At 37.3% G+C, this 21,721-nt stretch overlaps 1 protein-coding gene across 1 annotated transcript; it reads right to left on the reverse strand.

The window, feature by feature from the left end:
- Positions 1-710: 710 nt before the first annotated feature.
- LOC132548739 (fatty acid synthase-like) lies at positions 711-21,684 on the reverse strand. The gene is made up of 22 exons (XM_060212622.1): positions 21,478-21,684; positions 20,717-20,906; positions 20,162-20,391; positions 19,485-19,786; positions 18,837-19,207; positions 18,299-18,553; positions 17,198-17,380; positions 14,314-15,517; positions 12,732-12,874; positions 11,339-11,622; positions 10,201-10,561; positions 9,639-9,761; positions 9,013-9,224; positions 8,295-8,636; positions 7,795-8,041; positions 5,965-6,195; positions 4,197-4,400; positions 2,930-3,052; positions 2,409-2,527; positions 1,838-2,113; positions 1,375-1,617; positions 711-812 (listed from the first exon to the last, which is right to left on the reverse strand). Exons 1-22 carry the CDS (start codon positions 21,661-21,663, stop codon positions 711-713), a joined length of 5,931 nt encoding a protein of 1,976 aa, XP_060068605.1. The 5' UTR covers positions 21,664-21,684.
- Between the last annotated feature and the right edge of the window lie 37 nt (positions 21,685-21,721).

Here is a 21,721-nt window from a genome sequence, read left to right on the forward strand (position 1 = left end):
TGTTCAATGGATTGTGTCGAGAGAAGTAACTTTTTCCAGTTGACTGTCTGAAATGTAATCTTTAACATTGTTTCCTCAGTATCAAAATATTATATCTGCAGCAAATCAATATGCAAGGATAACAGGAATGAATATCATACATTCCATTAAAAAAAGTTTATCCTCCAGAAATACTATCAGATTTTTTAAGTCACCACATTTGGTGCTTAGATACAGGTATGACTACATTCTTACAGCTGCAAGTCCCCGTAACAACTCTGCCAAAATTACACAGTGATTTTCTAAGTGTTTAGGTCACCACATGTTGTGCTTGTCTACAGGTATAGCTTTACATTCTTACAGCGAAAGTCCCATGTAAGAGCTCTGCCAGAATTACACTGGCTTTCTCAGTTCTCAAATCACCACAATTTCTATTATGTTTCAATAAAATCCTCAAGCAGTTTTCAGTCACCACAAGTGGTGCTGTGCCAATTAGATGTTCTTTCTTAAATTCCGACAGCTTAAACTTGGCACAGCAGCTTGTACGAGTCCTCCACTACCTATGAACAGTTTTAAGTCACATCAAGCTGTGCTTTACAAGTTGCACAGATTTCTCACAGTTCATCTCTGTACATTTCAAGTAATACTCCAAAAACTTCCTCACAATGTGTAGTGACTGTGAGCTAATCTTATTGTACTCCAACTCCAGGTTGTAGTCTACATTACCATGGCTATGCTACTAGTATCTCCTCTAGTGCTTTCTTGAAGCTCTCTTTTGCCAGGTTCTTGTGAGTGAATTGACAGTTGACAATATTTACAGCACCATCCACATACTGCAACAACGAAAATTCAACTATTAGCCTGTAGCTTCTATGTCAGGATTTGCATCAAACTGTTTCCAAAATCTTATTATTTCTTTATTCTATCATGCCAATTTTTTATCGGCATTGTCAAATAAACTCGGAAATCCCCAAGACTGTCTTTACTTTTGGGTTTGTTATTGCTGACAGACCTGTTATTTAACAATAACTGAAGTAGTGAGAAAGCATGGTCGTGGTGATTTATACCAATCTGACATCATTATTTATTGACCAAAGAGACCACTAAATCATTAAACACTAAGGACTGACGAGCTTTCAATAATCCAGCCACTTCTTCATCCCGGGACATACAACAAGATTGTAACACAGCTAGTTTACCACAACAATTTCTTTAATGAAAGATATAGACCCCGAAAACTGAATATATAGTTGAACAACTTCACTATGTTCAAGTCAGTGGGTTGAATGGATAGGAAGTTACTGGAGTGAAGATTTCAGTTCCATGTTAATCCAACTTTATAATCTGAAAGGTGAGTACAATCAATGGAGGACTTGCATGCTTTTCAATACCAACCTCTTTTAGCCCATAATCTTGATGTTGCACACAGTAGCTTAGTGATGGTTGTAAAGGCCTCAACAAGGTCACATCACCTTTAATATTTGACCTCCACATCAAGGTCACTGCCAAAGAGGAAAGCATGTGGTAAATTCTGGTTGCCATGGCAATGTCTTCTGTATTCAGCTGAGGCTGAAGAGAGATCAGATTTGATGTCACTTCTTGTACCTTGCTGTCAAAAGAATTCTTCTCCTCAAGTGTCTGAAATTGAAATGGAAAATCATCCACAAATGTTATGATTGATGACGGACACAGTTGAGTATTTTCATGACAATGCAATCTATTCATCCATTAGTAAATAAGATAACAGTCATAGTCCACATTTTTTATCAATTAAAAGTGAAAATCATCTAATAGTTCTCATCATTGTCAGGTATTTCTACAAGGTAAAAAATGTTAGTGAAGAATAATGTGAACTTACTTTTCTGATAGTTGTCTCCCCTGTAAGAGATTCCACAAAGCTCACGAGGATGTTGTTGTCCTGTTCATGCCAGGACAGTTTTTGGAGAGCTTTCAATTCATCTCCATAAAGTTGTGGAATGACCACAGGACTACCATCTACCAACACAAGTTTCCCAATCTTCTTGCTATCCACATGGAACTTCTCAAGTTGTTGTCTCATTTCCATGGCAACAAGACAACCAAATTCCACGCCTACCAGATGATACGGCTGATCTGGTATCAGAGTATCTATCTCCTGAAGAAATAATGTAACCATCACTGATATAATGATCTCTTAACTGAATCTAATCAAAATTTAATCTCTTTAATTTGAAACTATTCAGACTCCTTTCAAATAAATTTCACTGCAGTTTTATAACAAAAACACATGCTAACTAGATTGCCAAGTAATAGTGGAGTCCTATGCCATTCATCGTCTCTACTTAACTATTTACACATCAAGATAAAAAATTGCTTCTCATATCAATCCTTAATGATCATCTGCAATAAAACATAGGACGGATTGTTTTGAGTAACCTAATGTTTGTCACCTGTAAGTAGTGGGCAGCTATTGTATGGATGGAATGCGTAGGTACATCAGTTGTCAGCTGGATTCCATACAATGGTGCAGCCACACTGGAAACCAAGTCAGCTATTTTGGAAATTGTGCCTGTGAATAACAACGCAATCCTGAATGTTTTTCCATTACATTTTAAATCTGGGACTGTGTAGAACATGTTAATTTTCCTTTTGTATCTTTCAATTTTGTTAAATTAAATTCATTGAACAATTAATACTCGTACATCTTACAATCTGAATAATGTGTACCTTTAACTCAAGTTACGATATAATGAATACAATATATCTGTGTACCTTTTCCCAGAGTCATCAGGTAAAGAATACTGTATTCTTGTGTAAGTTCGACACAAGTCATGATTTGATTGAAACAGTTAACTAATCTTGTTACAGTTTTGAATGTCTTTTGAATAAGAGATTCAATAAAAATTAAAAGCTTTGTAAAATAGCATGATAAAAAATAAACATTTTGGTGAAGAAAGTATAAAGTACTCACCTCCTAAAGAATGAACGATGAAAACAGCAGGTCTGTCATTGGCTACATCATTCAGCCTTTTGATGGTTTTCCTGGCAACAAGATCATCCTTAGTAATGGACACTTTTGAGGACAAATTCTCCACTGTCATAGAAGAACCAAATTTTCATTTAGACTTTAATAAAATGCTAAACAGATTCTTGAGCTAGCAAAATATCGAAAATTGTCCTCTTCATAATTTTTAGAAAAAATTGCACAAATTGAAAGGCTACAAAACTGTCATGTACATCATCAGTGCACTAAATGTAACAATAGAAAACCTATACATTCCTGTATCTACATTTAACAACTTATCCTTCATACATGGACATATATCATAAAATAAACAATTTGTTGTAAAAGTGCAAGCATGCCAATAAGTACCTAAATAATTCAAATAGTCTACACACAGCGTATCTCACTATCAGATGCCAATCAGCATTTGTTTAGTATTAAGGTAGACCATACAAACATCAAAACACAATGATCGTCATGTGGCAGGAAATCAGTTACAGCTTCTGGTGTAATAAATTTGCACCCAAAACAGTTAGTGATGAAATTTCCCTCTCATCAGAGTATTTGTTATAGCAAGGATGTGAAGACTGGAGGGTTGAATATGCACTTGTAACCTACTAGGTGCATAGCACTCGGACCTAAGAAGAACTTCAACCAGACAAATCAGGAAATACCTTTCCCCCATCAACACATGGCTCCATGGTGAACCTATTTCCAAATTAAGAAGTTCCAGTGACAAGTAGTGTTAGAGATAAAGTCTGAACAAACTTTTTCTTTGATGTAGGTCAAAGGTCAAAATGTTGATAAGAGTAACCTACTATTCATACATGACACATCACCTCACTAAGGTGAATTTGTACCCCAAATATAAAGTTCCAGAGACATATACAATGGGAGATAGAGTCCTGACAAGATAGCAGAAGAATGAATGGAAGAACGAATGGACACAACACAAAACTATAGTATGCCTATGATGGGGGACTGTTAACCAACCATACATTTGTTTGACCCTGTGAATAACCCACGTCAGGTCACCTTAAAACAGCTGTCAAACAGGTGCACGACTGCAGATCAGTTAGAGTTCTTCAACTTACACAGATCATGGAAGAGAATTGCTGCTTTATGACATTACCCACAAATTTAACAGCTCCTGCTATTGTCTCATGTAAAATAATGTTTTTGGAAACAAATACCACTTGAATGTCAGTTAATCCAAAAAGCCATCCAAACTTACCAGTAACATCTGGCACTGAGTTGTCCAAGTCTTCTTTCAACATCATTCTCAGCTGCCGAATTGTCAATGAACGGATTTCATCAACGGAGATACTAAGGTCAAACTCATGGTCAAGAAGTTGTTTAATTTCAGCAAGCATGAGTGAATCGAGTCCGATTTCTACCAGAGGTTTGTCCAGGCTGGGAGTGTTCCCTGGTTGAATTCCTATTGAAATATAAAATCTATGCTAAAAGTGAACACCACAATAATAATACTTTGACTTTAACTCCATGAAAATCATCACAATGAATTGCATGCCCTATAAAGCAATGGCAAGAAGTTGTTAACAGACTGACAGACTTACAATACTACAATTCTTCAAAGACAGACCAAAGGATGAACAGACAGACATACCACACCACAATTTTTCCACAGAAAAAAGGATGAACAGACATACATACTACACTATAGTTCCTCAAAGACAGACCAAAGTATGAACAGACAGACATACCACACCACAATTCTTCCACAGAAAAAAGGATGAACAGACATACATACTACACTATAGTTCCTCAAAGACAGACCAAAGGATGAACAGACAGACATACCATACTATAATATTTCAATGACTGACAGATGCTGAAAACCATAGGGGCCTGTAACAATGTTTCCGGGGAATGAGGCTTGTATGGTACACCAGAGAGAAATTCACCACCCTAAGATAAGTCGCCGATATTTGGTCAAATAGTGTTCAATTTTTACATCTTTGGTACAAAAATGATAAATAAATTTGTACTAGTTACAGCATACCATACACCCCTCATTCCCAAGAAACATTGTCACAGACCTCTGTGATTGAAAATTAAATAATAAATTGTGGCAGTTCTTCTGATCACCGCAAACTGATCATAAGGTCCATACTCTGGAAGAGATCAGATAAATCAGAATCAATATACCTGTAAATACTTTTAAGCAATGATTTTTTTTTTTATGGTTCAAACTTTCTCTGGTCTACCAAAAGTTGAAGAAAAAAGGATATATTTTTCACAGGAGTCATCAACAGATTATAAATAACTATATTTGTCATTTTCAATGTATATAATTGTTTTATTCCTTCTTCAAAAATATTGAATAATTAATTACAGTAAAAACGTTTACATGCCATCAGATATGGAAGCCGAAAGCTGAAATCTTGTAAACTATCAAGATCTGCAGAGATGCTGTTTGGGTTCCTACAACCCTTACACTTAATTATCAATGGTCTAGAGAAGAGAGTGACAGTGAAATGTCATTTCACACCAGGAACATTATTTGGGCAACCAACCATTCATCTGAAGACCCAGGACAACAACATCCTCATGAGCTTTGTTGAATCTCTTACAGGGGAGACAACTATCAGAGATTACATGTGTCAAGTTTGTTATTTCTGATAGTTCAAATTTGTCATCAAAAGCTTGAAATAAAGTAAATTATTTTTACAGAAGTCATGAAGCATCAAAGTACAGTGTTCTTTAGAAATCAAGGTATCTATTTATAGAAGTTTTATATTCCATTCTTACAAACGGAGAAAAATGTTCTTCATAATATGTTAAGGAAACACCACTGTGTACCCAGGTAGGTTTCAAGCACAGAGCCTATAAACTACCAAATGCTGATTTTTTTTTCAGGTACCAAATTAAAAGCATTTTTTCTAAATGTACCCTACACTATATTCACTGTATTAGCCTGGATGAAATTTTCACATTTATCTACACAAGGTGTCACAAGACTTGCCTTTAAAACATCTTACCAATGATCTGGAGTACAGATGTTGTAATATCTTGTTTCTGTCCCTTAGCCTGGGGACCAAGGTCTTCAGTCTGGGCAGGAACATAACTCGACACTACTGGGTGGGGTTGGTGAAGAAGTGCCTCCAGAACCTCCAAACAGGACACCAGTCTTTGGGGTAGAGTACCACCAACCACAGTCTTATCGCTGGCAACACCCACGTCACCAATAGCACCCCACTGGATTGCCAAGCCTAAATAAAAGGTAAATAGATAAAATTTGTTAAGTATTAAAATACTGTAAAAAAAGTTCATTAATCCTTATAGATGTAGATGTTTTTTTTAAAATAACAATAACAGCAACCTTCATGTTCTGAACTGAAATGCAACCCAATTGAATGCACCTGATGACCCAACACTCTCACCCTACAAGCAGGCTAACATGAAATCCCACTAGCCAGAGCTAATAAGAAACTATTGAACTAAAGTCCAGTAGTAAAAACCCAACCATTCTATCTTGATTAGTTTACATTTGAATATATAAACTCATCCTGATATTCTGTTGACTTCTTAATTTTGGCACCAGTTCAATTTTTAAAAAGTTGTTGGTAGAACATACTAATTCAGACTAACACTTTGAGTGGACTGTGATGTCAGCACCATCTCTGTTAGAGGAAAGGGTACACATGTATTTATTTAAGTCTTTGGAAGGAGTATTAAAAATATCCTTGTACTGCTTTGGTTTGAACCTCATTGTACATGTAGTAACCTTTACCTGTCAAGGCAGATGCCTTACAACGCTTTTCGAGATGGAGGAGGAAGATGGTCACAACAGGTAGGTGCTCACTTTGAGCTACAAAATCACTGGTTTATCAATACAATCTGACTTGGACAAGTACCATGCCCAACTAAGAAACACTTGGAATAATTGTGAGCCCTTCATAAAATTGAGTGAACTGTTGAATTTAGCATCAAGGCGGCAATTGCAAAGAGGTTTTGCTCATATTGAAATATTAATGCAATCTAATGCTTGTTTTAATTCGTACCCTGCTGGTGGAAGCAAAGAGGACTACAGTGTTTGTCGTCTTGTCATCTTGAACAGACCATTCCTTAACAGGTACATATCCATTAATCCCATGCAAGTAATTTTATAATAACTAAACCTGTGGTGTTCAAAGTAGTTGAACAGAAACCTCTTTCCCGATATCAATGACAACATGATACTGTTATGTCAACTTTTCAGGTGACAGATGCATTTGGTTTCCAACTACATCTTACAACTTTAATAATAAATAATATGGAACACCACATTATAATCCCACTAAAATAATCATAATGCACAAAACATGAACGACTGACTTGTAAGATGAAGTTTGCTTATTGCTTCAGATCTATTTAAATTGATTAATAACCATATTCATTCACAACGGCTGTCCGAGACAGGTTATGCTCCTTGAATGTGACAAAATTTAAGTATGAAAAATTAACAAAGTGCAATCACTCCTAAATTATGCAAAAAAAAAATGCCCTTCTTGTTGAGATCTTTTTACCTATGAAGTTTTCTGTTGATACCTCTTACAAGTTTTGTGTTATGCTCCAGACAAAAAGATGACTGAAGGACAAAATAGTGACTACATGCTCTCCTTTTTGGGAATATAATAAACCCAACAAACACATTACCTGTAAGTTAATGTCAGGGGGGCAGGATTAATAAAGGACAATGAAAAAGCACTGATTCATAAATTAACTAAACAGATGTATATAGGGTTGGTCTTATTATCAGGCATGAAATTATTGCTGGATAAATACAATTGTTACCAATTCCTACAACCAAAGCAAAAATGATATCTCACCTGGCAAACCTTGGGCTGACCTTTCTTCACAAACTCTCTCCATCACAGCATTGGCAAAGCCGTAGTTAGTCTGGCCTGCATTTCCAAAGCCACTGCTTACAGAGGAGAACACTACAAACCATTCAAGACTTTCCTTACATCTGGTTCGAGTTTCAAGGTCAAGGTTCAATACAACATCAATTTTGGCTTCACAGACAGCCTTGTAATTCTCCATAGACTGGTTCTCAAACAAGCCATCTTTCAGCACCTGTAACCAAGAACAGAAACTTTGAACGATTACTAAAATTTTCTCCTATGCAATAATGCATAAATTTATGCAATTATGACTGAAGTGTTAACTTTGGGTTTTTAATTCATTAAAAAGTGTAAAGAATCCAATGGCAAATTAAAGAATCAAAACAAGAAATCTCAAAATCATAGGATCTCAATAGGAAAACAAATGTAAAAATAATTAATTTCATCATTAACAAAACCAGATCTTCACTCTTAATTTAACATACCATGGCAAGATGGAAAACTCCAGCTACCTCCCCTAGACTCCTTGCCTTGTCAAATAAATCCTTGGTGCCTGCTGGAGTTTTGATGTCATCATTTGAGATTCTCACGGTCACGCCTTCATCCTTCCATAACAGTAGCTTACGAGCCTGGTAGCTATTTTTAACCCCTGACCTTGACACAAGAATAATATGTTTGGCTCCTTGGTCAATTAGCCACTGAGCCAACTCAATGCCAAAGCCTCCAAGACCGCCTGTGATAATGTAGGACTTGTTTGCAGGACAGAAACACTGCAGTGACACTGGGATGTCTCCTGACAGCGTTTTACTCGATGTACTGGGCACCATCTAGTTTGATATATATCATTTAACATTTAGTGAGAGACATGGTTGATGAATATATTAAGAGGCACTTTAACATGTATATTTAACACATGTAATATCAGACATATATCTAAATACATTTAATACTATACAGCCATCATTACTGATTTTGTATAAAAACATTTTTTGCAACTATGTGGAAAATCTTCCCTAAATATGTGAATTTTTTTTTTCCCAAAGTTTAATTCACAAACCAAAAGTCCATGAAGAAAAAAAATTATTGATCTCTGTAAGATTACCAACTTCCCAACAATATGATATATAATGTGTGAAAAAAGCCCCCCAAAAAACACACAAAAAAAACTTGGTAATCCTATTAATAGGTAAACTTGCAACAAACCTCCACAAGTATTTTGGAAGCAGAACCTTTCTCAGTAGTCATGGCATCAAAAGCCTCCTTGAGTTTGTGGATAGGGTAAGTGGTGAAAGGGAGAGGCTTGATGGTATTGTTACGTATGCCCTGTAGAATTATCTCGGCCACAGAGGGCATGTCCATATCCATGACTGAATCAATCCGGATACCCTGCAGTTCGTAGCTACCCTGGAAAGTTCCTACAAGGGAATCAACGCTTCTCTCACCAGCATTCATTTCTTATAGCTTTTTGATCATTGCTAATTCAGAAATAGTAACTGACCTCAAGATGAAAGGTAACTAACGGACCTCAGGATGTACCGTAGCAACTGACAATGGACTGACCTTGAAAAGTATAATAATTTTCCTTGGACTAACCTTGAGATGTACAGTATCTGACTTGACTGACATTGATATGTATAATAAAAAACCTGGAGATGCACAGTGACTGATCTTGGGCTGACATTGTGATGCATAGACATTAGACTGATCATAAGATGTGCCATAATTGTCTTTGGATCAACCTTGAGATGTACAGTACCTGACCTTGGACTGATCATGTGTTGCAGATATTGACCTTAAGTTTGCCGTACAGGTATATTAATCTTACTGACCTTGAGGTATACGATCTGATGGGAGGTAGGTGTTTAAGTCTAGAAGCTTGCCACCATGTTGTAACAAACGAACATCAGATTGGAGGTTGTCGGCCATCTGTGAGGTCAACACCATACTGACACCTGGAGACACAATAAGTAAATTGAACTTAGTGATTAAATAATAATATTAGGCTTCAATATTTATCTACAAGACAACCTAGCCATCATCCCTAGATTGAAATAGTTCTGCAGGATTTCCATGAATGCTTTAATTAGTCAGTAATGATATTTCAATACAGTAACTCATTTCCTCAAAGGTCCGTTTAGGACAGGAAGGATGTATAAGGTTGAACTAATCAAATAAATTACATCATACAAATTCAATACAGGTGTGAGGTAGGTGACAGGGATATCCTCCTGAGAATGCAGAATTGTGTTTTGGAATAGTTTCCCAAACTGGACAAATACAAGCATTTCTCACCAAATTATTGATCTATTGTTTAAATAAAATAGTCTTCTATGAATAAAATTGTTTTGAACTTCACAATTATAACCAGTGCATGCACTTAAAACCAATCACCTTTGCCTTTAGTTGCTCGGAGGATATCTGCCTCATAGTTGTTGGACTGTTGAGAAAGGTAAATGCGATCTTCAGATAGCTTTGGGAAACGTTGATTCAAAATGTCTTTGTGAGACTGCATCTTCACAGTCACATAAACGTTTGTGGTACAGCCCAAAGCGATTGCCAGGGCAGCCTGACCAATGTCACTTGCTCCATCATGTATGAGCACAGTTGAATTCTTGGTAAGGTTTCCTCTAACTTTAAGGGCATAGATGGCTAGACCATATGCCCATAATACAGAAGCAGCCTCTTTGTAAGACCACGTTTCAGGAATGTCCCAGATCTGACCTTTGTCTACCAATACTACCTTTGACAATGCCTGAAACATACAAATGCAATTATCTAATGAATACTGTCTAGTTCAGTCATTCATTAACTAACATTATCTCAGTTTGTTTCTTCCTTCCACTGAACTTGCTTACACAGGTTATAATATCTAGATATCTTGGTGTACATGTATGCAAAAATATCTAATAAGTATCCAATCACATGTCAATCTAATAAACTACCGATCACGGAATCCTTGGTGTTGATGCTCCATCCTTTATTTAGTGGTGAGTACCTATCGTCTATGGAGCTCTGCTAGAATCCTTCAGAGCCACCGAGGATTCTTCTACCGATACATCTACCAACTAGTACCACTCACAGGACGTTGGTTCTACCGATACATCTACCAACTCGTACCACTCACAGGACGCTGGTTCTACCGATACATCTACCAACTAGTACCACTCACAGGACGCTGGTTCTACCGATACATCTACCAACTAGTACCACTCACAGGACATTGGATTCCTCCACCTCTTTTTATTTCCCCACTAAGTATCCAATCAATTTGATAAATAACAATGCTTCTGATTTGAAACAGGATGAGATATGACTACAGAGGACATGTCACTACAGCAAACACTGACAACACTTTATCCTTTACCCAACTCCCTCACTTCACAATCAATTCAAATAAGATGGCAAGGGCACATAAAAGTAAAATTATCTGTAAGTCTGCAATGCAGTTTGCTTTACACACTAGTACACATTGAAAATGAATAAGAAAATTTGGTGTATGCACATCATATGTGGTTTAAGGAATTATTACCTGCTTAGGAGCCAGCCCCATTACCCGGCGCCCATCATGTGTAATGCCTGAGAACTCTGTACAAAGTGTGCCACCTGCCTCCCCAGTCACTAATTTCCCTGTGGCAATCATTCTGTCTGCAGTATTAAGAGCCACACAGACAACATCACACAAGACCTTTGATCTGTGTGTGGTCACGTCCAGCTTTGAGGGTTCTACACATGACCAACAGAAACTAGACATGTCACCATATTTCTTCATTCTGACCTCCATGTTCTTGTTTCCCTTTTCTTCAGTTTTCATCTCTGAAAGATTCAAAATATGAAATGACATATTAATTATTCATTTCAACAAGTCTACTAGGGATCTAATCACCAATCTCTGGCTTCCTAGTCATACGCTTAACTGATTGAGTTAAAGAGATGTCAATTAACAAGTGCCCTGCATTTACAATTCTGTTCTTAGTGAAAATTGTCAAATGAGCGCCTAGTGGCTAGTGCATTCCAAGTATTAAAATGGGTTTTAAACCCTTGTCACTTGGGACTTGTCATGATGCAAACCAATGCTGAACTTCATTTTTCTCAGATGGTCATGATATTAGCATGACAACATTTTAATACTTTTTCAAATCATTTGTTGCTTAAATTACCACCAGCAGCGGTAAGGTGACAGTAAAATGTTCTGAAAATAGGTTTTCCCTATGCTGTATTACACAACAACTGATTGGCGAATGAAAATAACCACTAATTTAACAGCCAATGAAACATGGCATTTCAAAAGTGAACAGTTCACACTCTGTTGGCTATTTTTGTCAGCAAGAATTAAGTTGCGATCTTCAGAACACATTTTACCGAAGTTTAATGAGATACACACTGTAAATATACCGTCTTTGTGTTGGTGCACCATTATTGAGTCTATAGGATGATGGATAAATGAATTATAAGGCAAAACATCAGCTAATGACACGGTAGTGTCACACATGAATCTGACCCCATGTAAACTGAATCTGACATGAATTGTCAGGATTGCTCACGATAATATATGATACCACTTTAGATATTTCAAAGAATTAACTAACAAAAGTCAAGGAAAATTATTATTCTTATCGGGAAAACAAATCAAATTTCAAATTTATTGTTTTCAAACAATTTCTGTTAGAAACAAGTCAATTTTGCACATCTGAAAATTAACTTATTTAACTTAATTAACTCAACTGTTAATGTCATGTTCGGCTTGTTATCACATTTCCCCTGACAAACAGAACATGAAATTAAGTGGGTTTCATGGTTTTAAAATTTCCTATTAGAGTCATTCTCATGTAAAGTGTAAATAAGTAGAGAGGTCACTTCAGTGACTTCCTGAAGAACAAAAACCAGAAAATTCCAACGATATTTTTCTTTAGATCTAGAATTACCCGACTTGGGAGGGACCTGTCTGTAGGAGCCCCATACTCCTTCCTTGTAAACATTCATCACCAAGTCTTTTTCCATCAGATCTTCCAGGTAGGCAGGCCCAAGTTTGCTGCCCATGTCAACACCATCAGCATGGAATACACACCTGATGTAAGAATCAGTAGAATGTAACCAATTTTAGTTTTCATTTTTATTTATAAGATGCCTACTGTGGGTTTCTTCTCATCAGCTGTTAGCTCCTACAAGCAAAATGGGTACTGTGACTACCATGGCGTACCAAGTTTTGACCAGGCTGAAAAATAAGATATCATCTGTTTCTTTTCCTTAACAAATTTAACTCCAAATATTTCCTCTCAATGGCATGAATGGAATTTAAAAAGCAGTAAACATTGTTAGATTTCGGACCAAACCTAAAGATATCATTTGGCCTGGACAATCTCAGGATCACTATATCATGTTTGACATCATCCCCACTCTGTTATGATACTGAAGACCAGATTTGGATGAAATCCACAAAGGAATTAAGAAGGAGTCATTCATTGAAGCAAAATATTTGCTTAACTTCCCCTTTTGTCCCTATATTTCAGATAAAGTTTGAAAGATATTCAAGCATTAAGGAAGATTAGCATTTTGAAGGAAAGTATTGTCTAACTTTCCATTTTGGGGCCTGCCCCTAAGTTTCTAGGGGGTCAAATCAAATTTATGAATAAAAGAAATGATTCCCCACACCCAATAATGTTTTAGACCAAATTTGGCTGTAATCCATTCAAGCATTCAGGAGGAGTAGCATTTTGAAGCAAATATTGACAAACCTCCCCTGTTCGGGCCCTACCTTCCACCCCAAGGACTCTAGAGCTTAAATCAACTTTCTGAATACAAGAAATGATTCCCAACACAAAAAATTGTTTCAAACCAAATTTGGTTATAATCCATTATTTATTAATGACTAAACCAGGTATTTATCATTTCTGCAAGTCAAGTTTTCTTTCATGTCTTCCTGTTATATCGTGAGTGCTCTAAATTGAGGCCCCAACTCTGCATTGTATGTGACTGATATACGGTGCAAAGAATAAAGACGTGTTTTGTCTTACAAGTAACAGCATTTCACTTAACATTTTGGTAAGATAATTCCGCCAGAACTATCTCTATTGATCATGACAAATAATTGATTACAAGACTCACAGATTTGCTTCTTAAACACCAATGAGACCAATTTTGATAAATTATAAATCTATAGCCCTAAGCCTCAATCCACATAGCACATACTAACATGTCAATGCTAACTTCCACCAAATTTAATTAAAATCCACTCAGTGGTTCATAGCAGTAGCAAATTTTAGAAAAGGTTGACGGATGGATGCTGGACAACAGATGCAAGGCCATGGCCTAAGCTCACTGGTCTTCAGACCAGATCAGCCCAAAAATCTACAAATGATGTAGGCTTTCACAGTATTCATGTTCTACACAAATTCTCAATGAAAATGGTTTGAATTCTTTACAGTTATTCAACAAACTCATTATGGTTTTCACTGGTATACCAAACTTCTTTATTTAACTTGTACTTTCCTGTTTGACTAAACCTACCGCATTCGTTCCCCTCCTGGTTCTCGACGAAGGCATCGTACCAAACCTTGAATTCCGCTTCGCTTCTCCTTGCTGGCTACAACCCAAAGGTTATCTCCCTTGGGTCTTGTCTGCACATCCTTGAACTTGGCCTTGAGATCATCCAACCAGGAGAAATTGAGATCATCGATGTGGACCACAGTTTGCCTTTTTGGATCAGCTTCTGTCTTTTTTTTCAGTAGATACAGGGTGTAAAGAAGATCATCTGTTCGCTCCACAACAATTTCAAAATCTGCCAATCTGAACAGTTCTTGCCACCTGGAGGGACTGCAATACCAACCTAAAGTTCTTTCATCTTTCACATTGAAACTTGGTTTCATCAGGCCATCCAGCATGGCCTGTATGTGAAAGTTGTGGGTGACCTCCAGCAGTATGAGGAAGCCATCTGCTGCAACCAATGCCGAAACTTTCCTGAGAGATTCCATAATGTCAGGTTGCCCATGAAGGAAGTCATCTAGGACAACAAGCTGAAATAGATCCTCTGATTTAGATGGCCCTTCAAGCTTCCAGTCAACCTGCTGAAAACTGACTGCTCCCCTCTGTGTCTGCTGCAGATGACCTCTGACCTTGTCTCCGAAAATATTGCCAAGATCTTTGACCTCTAAAACATGAAGTGTTCTGGATAGCACATTTTCGGAGACAATGTCTAGACATGGATTGAGAACCACCTTGTTTGTCATATGATTCAGTAACTGGTCCCGTTCCATGTCTGACCCAAAGGCCTCCAGTACACTGACAATGTTGTCAGCCAATCCTCTTGTAAGTCTCATAGAAGAAATTTTCATCAAAGTTCTTAACAGACTCCAGTCTACCTGATCCAATTGCTGCGATTTGATCTTCAAGTTGCTGATGTCATCTGCTTTACATGTTTTTGCTACAGCTTCGAACAATTCCTTATTTGGAATGCTGGACTCTCCCAGGTGGGATTCAAATTTGTTGAGGATGGCGGCAGCAACATGACTGCATTGTTCTGTATACTTGACCAATGAAGGGAAAGTGGACATCTTCTGACCAGCTGTATCTCGGTAGGGAACAAAGGTCATCTCACCAAGGGCAACAGTCTGGTCATGGGGTCGAAGGTTAACCTTGGTCAAGGTTACTCCCTCCATAATTGCTCCTCCTGCTGTTGTTGTATCCCCATACTTGTTAACAAATACCTTCACAGCTGCAAGCAAAGTTATACTAAACAAAAACAAGAAAAATGAGACCAGTTACATAAATCCCCTATAAAACTCCTTCAGTCGTGAATGATGCTTATTAAAGTACTTCAACATAGGGTAGAAAAGTCTGTGGAACAGGCTGGCATACACCTTCAAAAATTCTCAGTCATAAACCTGACCCTGGCAGGGAACACTGACATACGCCTACAAAATTAAACGACTAACCCCCTGGTCCAATAAAACAAGTTCAGCCAGGTGGTACATGATTATTTTGTAACAGCAAAGAGAAGGAAAGTGATGTTTAATGTGCGATCAACATAATGAGGTCATTTATAGACAGTGCCAGTCATATAATGGTCGAGGAAACCGGAGTACCACCGAGCGTCAAAGGCAATAACATTCCATGATGATCAATGAAAAATGCTAAATGTTAGTTTTCTATAATTTTACAAAAGCCATTATTCGATAAATTACAAGCAAATAATTTTGGTTACTGAACTTGTCCCACCTAATGAACCTCCCTATGTCATTTTAAGTGTATTCGTTAGAAACTTCAGGAGATATTGAGCAGGCACTATTTAAGTAATTGAAATAAGGGACAATAAATCTGTAAATTATCATTAATAACTTTCTGAACATTTTAACAAACAACTTGTGTAACTAAAATGGTAATGAACTTCCCCGTGACGTTTGAAGCTGATCCATTGAAATCTAATTCAGGAATCGAGCAGAGTGTCCAGAGTGATTAAGGTAATGAACCTTCTTCTTAATGTTAAAGTTAATATGTTGAAAGCTAATTGAGATATTGAGCAGCCACTGTTTTGGTAATTGAATAAAAGGTCATAACTCCCAAAAATTTCCGTTGAAAAATTACAGTTATTCATCTTGTCTGAGCTGTCATAGTAATGAACCTTCTTATGAAATTTGAAGTTGATCAATTGAAAACTACTTGTGATATCAAGCCAACACTGTTTCTGTAATGGAATAAAGGGCCATAACTCCATGAATTTTAGTCCAAAAATTGAAGAACTCAGAGGTAACATGGTAATGAACGTCATTGTGAAGTTTGAAGTTGATCTGTTGAGAACTACTCAAGTTATTGAGTAAACACCATGTGCACCCAACCATTCTCCCTTTCACATTATAACATAATATGAGCTGTCTTTTGACAGGCATACAAGAACCGAACCTAACCAGAAGTCAATATTAATCCATAAAAGCTTGGTGGAGATCTAACATATATATCTGGAGAAAAGTGTTAGAAACCTTTACAGTAGAAGAAGAAATAAGAGTAATGATAATAAGATTATTAAATGCAGTCCAAACAAAAAAGTATTTGTAGAACAATACATCCTGATCTGTATTAAGTTGTAGAACTGGACATGGCATGATGTCTTAAACTGAGAATTCTTTTCAGCAGAAAACAAGGTTCTGGTTTTAGAAATACTCTTCATCAAAGTTATGTGTAGTCTTTTGTACCATCCTTTGAAAAAGCAATTCTAGTCAAGAATATTTCGCAAGAACACAAAAGCATGGTCTTTCTTGAATGGAAGTTAATGTATGGGAGCCATTTGGATTATGTGAGGATCTCCCTAGGAAGACATACACTGATGTACTGAAGTCAGTTTTATATTGGAGCATCTTCTTTCACCTTAGGTATAATAAACACTAACAACCAGCCATACTTCTCTTTCCAGTAATGTGGTCCAGCTGGACTGAACTGTTGTGGAAGACAGGGTCAATGGTCAGTCTCCTTATCCCTGTAGGTAATGCTGACCTGATGTCGGGTTTCACGATCAGATGGATCTGTATCATGGCATCAAGGAGTAATACCCAGTTGTTAGTCCACAGTAAGTCACCTTGTTCACCTGAAAACAGGAGCAACATTAAAAGCGACTCCCTTCAGCTCAGTCTAGAGAAACATGCATCAGATTCTAAATAAACCAGAAAGTGTAAAGAACCAACAGAATTGTCTTTTTTTGACGATTAGTTCTGAACAGTTGAATATAAATTACTACATATTGCTTTAAAGAGGGTAAACTGAATGTAAAGCCTAACCGAAGTAAGACATAAAATACAAGAGCTTCAGTCAAAGATATAGATTAATACAGGTAACTAGGAAGAAGACAAATTGCCAGATAGAAAGGGAACGTACCCTATAATTGATTGAAAGCTCAGTAAAAATGCTAACAAGTGCTTGCTCAGTACCGTGCAAACTCATTCTAAAAGGCTAAATTTGTTTTGACCTTCAAGCTTTTTACAGAATCAATATGGTTAAGTACAAGGGTAAACTATTTTTTCTCCTATAAATAGGTATAAGAACTATGAACTTCTGATTTTGATATCCAGGAAACATAAATAATTAGTACTGTATGGTAAAACTACAATATAATCATTTTATTTGCCACTTTCTTCCCTGTGATTGTATTTCAATATTCCCCATCAATTTTCAGCCCGACATTCATTTACATGTAGGCCTCAGTACATCACTAAATCTAGTGATGATATCAAGCTAAATATTCCAACAAACCATGAAAATAAGAAGAATTCTGCAAAATTTTATGCCTTGATCAACACATTTGGTTAACATGAATTCAGAAATCATAAATAACAAATTCTGACTGAATAGGCTAAACCCATTTGTATGTCAAAATATCTTTGACAACGTTCTATAGAAGAGGTGAAGTCAAAAAAACAACAAGGGTAATTCTTCCCATCAGAAGAAGTTAACAATTTGAATACCTGACAACTTAATTTTTGTGTAATTGAATCTATTTTGCAATTACCTCTACATCTTGTTTTTACTATAGACCTAAACTTTGGTCCGAAGTCATATCCACGTAGCCTCAGTTCTTTGTAGATATCGTCTGTTGTCAGTTCCTGTTCCAAATTTGGACTCTGAGGGACTGGAACATCCTCTGAATCGTGTTTGGGCCCAATCTTTGCAGGTGAAATCACTCCACTTGCCACAAGTCCATTGTCCTGACTGATCTCAAAACAGCCCGTAACTTTTGTGAGATTTACGCGAAAGGTCAGCTTGCCTTAGTAAAACAAAGAATAAGGATAGTACCAATAGATTCATCAAAGGATTTGATCCTAGTGTTTTAAATTGTACTATCAACAGAAGCAAAGGAAAATACAATTATTTCATACATGATATGGTCTATATAAGAGATTTTTATTTTTCTACTGGGATATGTGCTTAAAGATACCGTGGAATGGAAACAATAAAAATATCCCATTTCATCCATATGACTTGATATGTAATGAAAAATTTCTTAAGTGGTCAATTTTTGAGCTAATGACAATAGTTAAAGGCAGTACCAGATTTTGGGAGGATGGTGGCACGGTGGAACACAACGTTTGAAAAAGAGACAGGCATCCTTGTGTAAAGCTGTCCCCAGACCCTTGCCAGGGCTCGCCACGCCAGAGTGAGGTAGCCTGATGCTGGGAACAAGTCTAGACCATTGACTCGATGGTCGATAATGAAGTGGTATTTTGATTCAGGTGACAAGTCAATCTCATAGAGGCATGCCAGGCCCTCTGTGATGAAGTTTTCTGGGTCAGCTACTGCCCAGGTTTGACTGTGGTCCCATCCTATGACTGGACTAATCATGGGGGTGCCCCTGGGTACAGGAAGCTGGATGGCAGGGAACAACCCCAAGGGATTCAGTCTCACACCCTCTAGATAACACCTAAATCAAAACAGACATGACTTTTTCATAAGCAGTTACACAACCACAGACGGTATAGGTGAACTGTTTCATTTAGTCTTTTATTTAAAAACTTTAACCCTTTGACATCAACAATACAATCAATACTATCTATGTTTAAATGATAATTGCCATCAAAAGTTGCATTGAAATGTTACAGGATGTACTGTATCGTTACACTCTGACCTTTGACCTAGGTCTGTCCTTGTATACCTGACCTCAGTTTGGTCAGAAAAAGGTTCATCTGCAATCTACTTACTTGCCAAGGTTGGAGTAGAAAAACTCCTGGTTATTTTCATGTTGCTTCTTCATTACACCAAATATGGAACATGTTTTGGGAAGGGAACGCTTGATCACTGCTTGAAGGAGACAGTGTGGGGCAATCTCAATCACACAGGCATTTTCAGGAATGTGTTGGAGTGCTTCCTGGAAAAGCACAGGACTAACCAAATTGTTGACAACATAATCTGCAGATGACCATTTTGCTTTCTCACTGTCCCATTCTGACTCGGGTACAGAGGAACTGACCCACTTTGAACTTCTTTGCTTTGGTTTTATTACCTGCAAAATGAATGTTTTTCATGAAACCTATTGAAACACAGGTCTACTTTCTTACTTACTTACACTTAATTCTATCCATTTTTAACATCTATATAGATAGGTAACAATTTTATGTCAGGTCAACCGTACTGCCCATATAACAAGCCTGTGAAGAGTATTACCTGGTCTTTTTGTATACTATATAGTTACCTTTGATAGGTGAGACTTGACTTGGAATCCTGCTTTGTACTGTCTTTATTAGGTGTATATATGTTTGACAGGTTAGACTTAACTACATGTCCACTTTGTTCGGTCTTATATCAGGTGTACGTACCTTTGACAGGTTAGACTTAACTAAATGTCCACTTTGTTCGGTCTTATATCAGGTGTACTTACTTCTGACAAGTGAGATTTGAGTAGGGGTGCCACTTTAAGCATGTCTTTTGAGTGAAAGGCAACTCCTGCACTGTTGACCTGTCGAGCAAACACACCACGGTCTTTGAGCTTGGTCACAAAGGTTGATACTGCATCAACTGGACCAGACACTGTGACTGTGTTTGTGGAGTTGTGACAGGCTGGAACAACATCCTCGGGGCATTGGTCAGTAGCTTCCTTCCAGGTTAGCCCTGTCAAGAAATACATAAAACATATTTGGTATGGCGACAGTAACTCACTCCTGGTTTTCAGTATTTCTCCATGCTCACATTGCCAAAGTTTCCACAAAAGACCCTGTATCACCTGGAAGGTATTCAGCTTTAATATTATGATTAAAATCTTAATCAAATATATTGAATCTTCACTTTATGAACCAGACAACCTGGACTTAATCTATTGAGTAGCCACAATACTCAGACTATTGAATATCATTAGAGTCTCATGATGGACAACTCCATATATTGTCAATAATACCCTATTTGATCTACATCAATTCAAAAAATACTCCTAGCTTACCAACTGCTGCCATGCCCCCTGGAGGAAGTTTAGCCTCCTCCACACAGCGACCTCTCCAGTATGCAGCAAGGACAGTTTCCTCAGCAGTCATTGAGCCGTCAGCATAGCCACATCCCAATTCTCCGACAGAGTGGCCAAGAATGCCATCAGGTTTTATATCCATACACAGCAACATATCCGTAAGAGCTACCTGAATCAGTATAACATTAACAGAATGCACAGCTCCTGCAGGATTTGGTGACAGAATAGACTTGTTGTATCACACTGTATGATTGCATGTGGTGAATATCACCTCATAGAAATCTGTGCCATTTTTCTTTTTAGAGCTTAAAAAGTTTCATTACTGGATAGACATACCACTGCCATTAGTTACTAATTCTTACTCGTCTTCATTTATCTTTCCTCTGTTCATTTCAGCAATGTTTCCGTTCCTGCTACTGTTTAATTATTGTGTCATGTCTAGGATGTGCAACTTTAGGAAAACTTTACCACATGAGATGTACTTTGCTGGTGTAAGTGTAATGTTTACAAGGTCAAACTTACCTAAATACCTACTTCAATAAACATTTGTTCTACTCAATGACAATTCATATCATCATCACAAGGTCATGATCAAAGGAATTAGAAAGGTCATGGTCAAGGTCATTGTAACTAAGGAAATATCAAGGTCAACGTAAAACATACTGATGCTGAAGAACTGGCCATTCCATTACTAAAGGTAAGTTAAGACTTCATGAAACAAATCCATATATTCTGTTTACCTGTATTGAGGCCAGTCCTACAAAGGAGTGAAGGACACTCTCGTAAGTATTCTCCTCGCCTTCCATGATCATCTTCTGTAGATGAAGTCCATGTTTCTGTAGGACAGTGTCACATCGTTCAATTGAGCGACGGAAAACTTCGAACCTCATCATTGCACGTCCCATACCAGGCCACTGGGAACCCATCCCAGAATACACCAGCCACAATGGTCGTTCAGGAATACTTGAACTGCAGTCCTGAAAA

The sequence above is a fragment of the Ylistrum balloti genome, unplaced genomic scaffold, assembly GCF_031769215.1.
Source record: "Ylistrum balloti isolate Yb309-2 unplaced genomic scaffold, AGI_CSIRO_Ybal_v1 Utg370026, whole genome shotgun sequence".
NCBI lineage: Eukaryota > Metazoa > Mollusca > Bivalvia > Pectinida > Pectinidae > Ylistrum > Ylistrum balloti.